Here is a 7,745-nt window from a genome sequence, read left to right on the forward strand (position 1 = left end):
TAGGCTGGTGCTCGGCTCAGCTCTGTCCCACCCCCCCACACTAACCACCTTTGTATGCACCACAGCCCACTGGAGGGGTTTTCTGATGTCACCAGTGGAGAAAGCGCCTGCAGCAGGGACTGCTGTCTCTCTATTCATTGCTAAGTCTCTGGTGCCTGGAACAGGGGCTGGCATGCTGGAGCCTCTTGGAGTGTCCACCCAACCCAGTGCCTCTGCCCTCTGCCTGGATGGCCACAGTGTCCTTCTGGTCCCCTCACCCCCTTCCCTCTTGCTGGCGCTCCTCCTTCCTCACCCAGCAGCTGAGATGCTTCTACTACTCCCTGCTTCAGTCCCTCCGGGGCTCCCCACTGCTGGCTGACAAAATCCAACCTTTGGCACCAGTCCATCAGGCCCGGGGAGGTACAGGAGACCAGTAGGACAGGGCAGGGAAGGGGGAGGCCCAGCAGGCACACCCAAAAGACACCCTTACACTGAACCACATGTACGCCCATGTGCCGGCCTCACACACACCAGCAGGCCAGGCCCACCAAGGCCCCCTGGCACCAGCAGCCTCCCCTGCCCCCCTGGCTCCGACACATTCACCCTTCTCCCTCATCACTTTCATCTGGACTGTCTGTAGGTTAACGGAGCAACTGCCTGTCTTCCCAGCCCAGTCCAGGGGACAGGATAGTGCCATGGTTTCCAGGCCCGGCCCCAGAGCACCCCAGCCCAACATCCCTCTGCCCTGCCAAGGTCAGGAGTGTGACCTCAGGTGGATTACTCCATGCCTCAGTTTCCTCTTCAAACAAGGAAAACAGTGGGACCTGGTTGACGCTGATCCTGCTTAGCATATGCCTGGCACAGAGAAAAGCCATTGCTGTGTGCCTGGCGGTCCTGGTGTCATCGCTCATATGATGGTTGTGGATCCCCAGTGGAGCTGGAGCGTGACTCCCACACGGCAGACCCATGAGTGCGCTGGCTGCCAGCCGGTGCCTGTGTTTTCAGCTTGGATGAGGCCTGGGGGCCAGGACGCACGCTCCTATCTGCTCTTTCCCAACAGCACGGGTGAGAAGAGAGCTTTGCAAACAGTGCCATCAGGTATTATTTCCATGGCTGTCCCCACGTGAGAATCACAGAACACAGTGCTGGAAAAAACCCTGGACGTTTCTCAGCCCAGATGGGGAAACCGAGGCCCCCCAGAAGGAAAGGCTAGCTTGCCTGGGTCACATGTGCCCAGAGTCCCACGTGTGACTAGCAGCCCATGGAGGCTGGTGGCCTGTGCGTCCCTGCAGCCAGCTCCTGCCCTGGGGAGAAACTCCTCCTGAGAAATGGCACTGGGCCTCACCTTCACGTCCCCACAAAGGCCTCACACTGCTTTTGAGAAAGCTACCCTTGAGTGACAAGAGGGTGCTGGGCAACCACATGTCCTGTGCCCAAGGGCCAGGACTGCAAGAAGCTAAGCAAGGTAGGAGCCCCGCCGGCCCCAGCTGCAGCAGGAGGCCTGGCAGCAGATGCAGCTGTGGATGATGAGGCCCCAACCCAGCAGATCGGTCACCACAAACAGTTAACTCAGGTTACGCTGTGCACCCACTAACTGCCTGCCAGGTACCCGGTCCAGCCTCCTCCCAGCCCAAGGCAGAAGGCACTGCCACCCTCCTTTATCTCAGAAGGGAAAAGGCTTTGTCCTGCTCACACAGGTGAATGTGGAGCTTTCTCCCCTGTGGGAGAGGTTTGAAGGCCGAAGCCAGGTCTACATGGGTCTGGTCCCTCATTACCGTCAGCTGAGGGTCCCTGTTGCTGAGCCGAAGCAGTGGGACCTGCCACTCTCAGGTCCCGGGGGCATTTCCCGGAGTCTGGCCCCAGCTGGGCCTCGAGGCCAGGCCCATCACCCTCCCCGCCCAGCCCTTCCAGGCAGCTGGGGGGAGCTCAGTTAATTATATGTCTAAATACATCTCGACCATCTCAAGTTGAGCCCCCCTTTGTCCCTGACCCCGGTGGAGGTGGGAGGAGGAACTCAGCAACTGTCACGTAGGGCCCCGTAAGGGTCCAGCAGTTCTTTTCTTCTCCCAGCCCAAGGCACCAGCAAAAATACTGCTAGCCGTTCTGTTTTTGCTATTTTACATCACCCTTTCCATTGTAAGCCATAATTTTCAGAGGTTTATAGGTCAGCTATTAAAAAAATAATAAACGTCTCTTTTACTAAGAGGGAGCGCTTTGAAACTTGGGGCTGGTAGGGCGGACAGTGGGGGTGCACTCAGCCTCGACTTCTTCCACCAAAGCCTGGTTATCAGAAGCCACCCCTCCCCATGTCCTCCTGATTCCAGGGCACCTCCCCCTTGTGCTCCCATTTCTGTCTCCCCTCAGAGGCTTCGAGGCTGCCCCTCCTCCACTGCAGGTGTGACTAGACCTTGAACACTTTGAGTGTCTTGTGGCAAGACCTAGGGAGACCCTGGTGCAAGGCCTGAAGAAGTCTGGAGGACTGGATGTGTCTTGGTGGAGCCCTGCTCCACACCCTCCACCTCAGCGCATCCTCAAACTAGCAGGGGCTTGAGCCCATCAGCAGAGGGGTTGCGGGTGGTTTCCTTGAAACAAGCCTGGGTCTGGGCAGCAAGTCAGGGGCTGGCTCCCTGCCTCCTGAGGCTACATGAAGTCCAGGCTTGTCTTTCTGCAGCCCCGCAGGTGAGAGGTGATAAATGCAGGGTGCAGTGCAGGCCGGCCGCCCCTCCTGAGATAAGGGGACTGGAGCAGGTGGGTGTGGGCCAGGCCCAGCCAGGAGAGAGGCTTCCCCTTTTGGATGGACTGGGGATGCCCACTTTGGGCTGCTCTCTCCTGCGTTCCAGCTCTCCAGCTTTTGGGGGTGCAGGAGAAGGGAGCTGGAGGCAGGCACAAGCACAAACAGACTGGAGTTGCAGCATTTTTCGGCCTCTTTATTTAGAACCCGGCGGACGAGGGGCCGGGGCAGTGGTACAGACGGCTCAGGAACCATTTTAACAGACTTGTCTTCAAGTTTCAGATAAACACAGTCATAATAAGAGAGACAGCGAAAGCGCGAAGAGACTGCAAGCTAGATGGGCATGTATGGCAGCTACAGCTTGTGAGTGACCCCCTTCCCCAGAGTCCGCAATGAAAATAAAGTTACACTTGTCAATAACCAGATGTGGGAGATGGAGAGTGCCTTTGGCATAACCAATAACCGAGCTAGTGCGTGGCAGAGCGGTCCACGCCTGGACATAAATAGAAAATATAAGTTAGTATAACTTTAAAAACTTTTTGTACAAATATACATGGTTTTTTTATTTTTTCCTTTTTTTTTTCTTTTTTCTTTTTTTTGCACTGAGTTTCAGCAGAGATTAAACATTTTATATAAATGACTCTTAAAGCTTTACACCTTGGGACCAGTGTACCTTCTCGTGCAGAATACATTTAGATATAAAAAGACGTTATTAATACATTGCACAGTTTTCAAAATTTAAAAACAAAACCGAACGCTGCTCTGCGGCAGCCGCCGCCGGTTGCTGCTACATGAACGGTCCCAGCCGAGGCCCAGCGCCCTTCCAACGTCCGCTGCCCCGGCAGGTTCCCTCGGGGCTCTTTGGGCTCTAAACTGCGAGGAGAGGGGCGGTCAGCAAAGCCGGCGGGGACCCGGCGGGTCGGCCCTCCGCGCCCCCCAGGTGCGCTGTACTCACTTGGCTCACCGCAGCCTCTTGCGCGGGGTCTGCTCCACCGAGCCCACGCCAGGGGCGGCGCTTGGAGAGGGACACGGCGCGGGGACATCGCCCGACGACTTCTCAGGCGCTGATCTCTTGCGCTTGGCGAAGAAATCTGCGGGCGACAGTGCGCGCGGCCGGTCAGGGCGGGGCCGGCCCGGAGACCCGAGAGGGGGCCGGGAGAGGGCGCGGGGCGCGGGCCGGCCGGGGTGGGGGCGCCGTCCCCGCCCGCGCCGAGGTCCGCGGCGGGTCAGCTTTGTTTACGTCGCCGCGCAATGTGCTGTGTAAGCATTTCCCCTTGTCCCGCGGCCAAGCCCCCCGGGGCCGCCGCCGCGCTTAACCCCCTCCACGCCGTGCTCACGGCGCCCGGCCGCGCCCGGGGAGGGGCTCCCGCGGCCGGGGGCGAAAACTGCGCTCCCGGGGGGTCGCGGCCGGGATTCAGCCTCCCACCCCGCCCGCGCAAAGCCGCTGGAGGGCACAACAACGGGGCGGGGAGGGGGGGTAAGGGCGCAGCCGCGCCCTGAGCGCTGCGGGCCCTTTAATGCCACGGGAGGAGGCGGGAACCCAGCGAGGCCCCCGAGGGCTGGGGGAACCGGCCGGCCGGACAAAGCGGGGCCGGGCCGGGCCGGGGCGGGGCCGTGCGGGGCTCACCGGAGATCAGAGGCCCGGACAGCTTCTTGATCGCCGCGCCGTTGGCGCTGGCGGCCGCGGTGCCGGCCGCGGGACGTCCCGAAATCCCCGAGTGCAGCTGGTCAGCGAGAGGCTCCTGGCCGCGCTGCCCCTGGTTCGCGCCCTGCTCGGCGCTCTCTTGAGGCGCCGCGTCCGGGGCCGGGGCCGGGGCGGGGGCCGGGGCCGGGGCCGGGGCCGGGGCTGGGGCCGGGGCCGCGACTGGAGCCGGGGCCGGAGCCGGAGCCGGGGCCGGGGCCGGGGCCAGGACCGCGACCGCGACCGGAGCCGCGACCGGAGCCAGAGCCGGGGCCGGGGCTGGAGCCAGGACCGGGGCTGGGGGCGGGGTGGACGCCGGGGCCGGGACCGGGACACTAGGCAGCTGCTCCGGCGCCTCCTCGAGGCCGTCGAGGGACTCAGCGGCCGGCTCGAGGGGCGGGCTGACAGCCACCGCGACCGCGACGGGCCGCGGCGCCAGCAGCAGGCGGCAGCGCCCCACCTGCACCGTCTCGCGGTAGAACGCGGGCACCGAGTCGCTGTCCACTTCGGTCCACTGCAGGCGTCCAGGGCCCCGCAGCGGCATGTCCTGCTGGAAGTCGTAATCCCAGCGGTTCTGGTCCTCGGCGTTCAGCTCGGCCAGGCGGGCCTGCAGCTCGCGGCTCAGCTCCTCGTGGTCCACCGGCCCGAAGAGGCTGCGGCAGGCGCTGGTGCGCACAAGTACTGGGAAGGTCCCACGGGCGACAAGACGCTCCATCGTGGATGTGCTGCGGAGGGACGCGTCGGACATGGCCCGGGGCTGCGCAAACGCGGGCAGCGAGAGAGGAGAGGACAGCGAGAAGAAGGGGAAAGGAGAGGAGGAGAGGGCGGAGGCCGGGCGCAAGGGAGACCCCGCGCCGCCCGACTCTGCGTGTGCGAGGGACGCGGCGGCTACCTGGCTGTCCGGTGGTGGACTCTTCTGCGTCGGGTTCGCCTGTCTCGTCCGGACGGCAGCCGCGCCCCCTCGATGCCTGCTGGCTAGCTCGCTCGCTCGGGCCTGGCCGGCACCCCTCGAGCACAGCGCACTTGGCCTGTGGAACGCCCAGCCCGCCTGCGCCCCCTTTATACGCGCGGGCCCCACCCCCGTGCGCGCGGGCCCGGCCGCGATTAGCATAATGTAGTATTTTCAGTTTCAACAACACCACGGCGATTGGCGGCCGCCCCGCTGCCCCGCCCCGCCGCGGCCCGGCCCCCGCGCACCGCCCATTGGCCGCGCGCACACCCACCGGGGGCGGGGCGGGGCGCGCGGCCGGGGCGCGCGGCTGATTGGCGGCCGCGGGGCGAGCGCGCTGTAGCAGGGGAAGGGGGCGGTGAGCGGGGCGGGGGCGGGAGTTAAAGGGCGCTGCGGGCGGTAACGTGACACCGCGACGCCCCGCCCCCTCGCCCCATCCCCCCTGCAACACTCCCCCACCCCCCCGGCTCCCGCCCCCCGCCGGCTCCTTTGTCTGCAGGCGGGGGCCTCAGCCCAGCGCGGCAGGGGCCGGCTCCTGGCGGGTCCGGTGTCCGGCCAGGCCCAACTCGACCCCGGCCCGGTCCGGACCCCGGCGCCCAGCTCCGTCCCGCGCTCGCCCGTGGGCCTCCTGCGCCAGCTGACGAGGCTTGGACCCGCCGCTGCCAGCTCGGCCCTGGCCTGCGCCGGATGGGGTCTTCGGCTGCCCCCGCGCGGCCTGCTGCTGCTGGGCTGGTGTCCCTTCGAGGGCTCCGCGCGCCTGGAGCCCTCACACACCTGCTGGCCCTAAGGCCCTCGAGTCGGGAGGGGGGACAGGGGTCAGCTCCACTCTTTCCCCGAGGGACCATGTGTGGGACACCTTGAGAGACTCCCACCAGCCCCCTGGAGCTGGAGTCTGAAGCCGCTATCTGCGGAGGCCCACCCTGCCCAGTAGATGGAACAGAGGCTGAGCCCATCATGTCACTGTCGGGGGTCCCAGCCCTTCTCAGCCTTGGGCCAGACCACTCCAGCCCCGGGATCTGCCTGTCCAGGCTGGCTGGAAGCTGTTGTACTGGGTAAAAGTGAAAGATCTGCCCGAGGTCATAGGGGAAGGGGCTGTGAAGGACCATGCCCCTCCCCCGCCTGCAGCCCTTCCTGGTACAGACCTTGGTCGTGCGCGCACGCACACACACACACACACACACACGCACGCACACACACGGTGCTTCACCCCAGCCAGGCCAGACCAAAAGAGACCATTATTTCCTGCTGCCTCCCTTTTGGCCCACCTACCATGAGGCAGGGAGCCCCCTCCTCAAACCAGGAGCCTCCCAGATCGGGAGGGGGACTGTCAGACACCTGTTGGAGGGTCCAGCAGCCAATGAGATCTAAGCCCCTATCTCAGGTGAGCCTGTGAGCCAGCAGAGAGACATCTGGGAGGGAGGGAAGGTGAGGTCCCCTGAACCCCAACCAGCCTGCCTTTGAGTCCCAAGACACCCCCACCCCCATGGAACGCTGTGGCAGTGTGCAGCTGCAGCTGGGGGAGCAGGGCGAGTCTTCTGGGTCTCAGGGAAGCGAGATCTGAAGTGAGGGGGGTGAACTGGATGGGACAGGGCGTTAACCCAGGAGAGGGGCCAGGGCCATTCTTGGCTCTTGATGGTGGAACCAAAAGCCACGATTTATGTGCAACTTCATATTCTTCTCTGTGCACAATTTACAAATTTCCCGCAACAAGCCCAGATGTCACAATTTTCATCTTAGGAAAACAAAGAGAAGCTGAAGAAGGCTCCCCAGGCCCTGCGAACCCCTCAAGCAGGGCTCATGTCAACTGGCCTGGGGGCAGAAAGAGGCAAAGTCTAGTCTGCTCCATGCCCCTATGCTGCCACCTCCCCAGAGACTAGGAGCAAAGGGCTAGAGTGGGTAGTGACCTAGAGGCCCCCGGATACCCACACTCCAACCATCAGGACTCATTGGCCTTGGTGACACCCCTCAGAGGGTGTAGCTGCCATCATCCTGTGTTATAGAAGAGCAGCAGAGACCGCGTCAGCCGCTGAGGCCGCACAGCTGGAAGGAAGCAGGGCTCAGAACTCCCGGGCTGCCTGGCTTTCTGGTTTGGTTTCCACTTAGGTTTCCCACTTTTATTTTTCCACTTTACCAGCTTAATTACAGAGTCAAACCCAGTGCTATGGGGATTCCTCCGTCTTGGCCTCGTTAGAAGCTGAGAGGTGACCTGCTCTAAGTCTGTCACTCTGAATTCGATCAAAGATGGTACCCAATAGCTTTTTAAACCTGCACGTCCCAGGAGCGGGGCTGTGTCCCCCCCGCCCAAGCCAGGGACACACCTGGAGGAAGGCACCCCAGGAGCTGGGGGCTGGGAGTTCCAGGCTCTGAGAGGAGGCCCAATGGGCCCAGAAGCAAGCAAACATCTG

At 63.2% G+C, this 7,745-nt stretch overlaps 1 protein-coding gene across 6 annotated transcripts; it reads right to left on the reverse strand.

Annotated features, from left to right (window-relative positions):
- Nucleotides 1-2,885: 2,885 nt before the first annotated feature.
- On the reverse strand, nt 2,886-5,470 carry CDKN1C (cyclin dependent kinase inhibitor 1C). 6 transcript variants are annotated; one of them, XM_063783719.1, is made up of 4 exons: nt 5,284-5,470; nt 4,338-5,116; nt 3,666-3,801; nt 2,886-3,578 (listed from the first exon to the last, which is right to left on the reverse strand). In XM_063783719.1, exons 2-3 carry the CDS (start codon nt 5,104-5,106, stop codon nt 3,671-3,673), a joined length of 900 nt encoding a protein of 299 aa, XP_063639789.1. In that variant the 5' UTR covers nt 5,107-5,116; nt 5,284-5,470; the 3' UTR covers nt 2,886-3,578; nt 3,666-3,670. The 6 variants fall into 6 exon arrangements, with proteins under 6 accessions (XP_063639789.1, XP_024202676.3, XP_054517862.1 ...); XM_024346908.3 differs by having other exon boundaries at nt 2,886-3,583; nt 5,284-5,466; XM_054661887.2 differs by having other exon boundaries at nt 4,852-5,116; nt 5,284-5,461.
- Between the last annotated feature and the right edge of the window lie 2,275 nt (nt 5,471-7,745).

The sequence above is a fragment of the Pan troglodytes genome, chromosome 9 (genome assembly GCF_028858775.2).
Source record: "Pan troglodytes isolate AG18354 chromosome 9, NHGRI_mPanTro3-v2.0_pri, whole genome shotgun sequence".
NCBI classification, from domain to species: domain Eukaryota; kingdom Metazoa; phylum Chordata; class Mammalia; order Primates; family Hominidae; genus Pan; species Pan troglodytes.

Coding starts and splice junctions, on each gene's coding strand:
- CDKN1C (XM_024346906.3), bottom strand. CDS start 5,139: ATGTCCGACGCGTCCCTCCGCAGCACATCCACGATGGAGCGTCTTGTC. Junction 3,802..4,337: donor GTCCGGGCCTCTGATCTCCG/GTGAGCCCCGCA, acceptor TGTCGCCCGCAG/ATTTCTTCGCCAAGCGCAAG.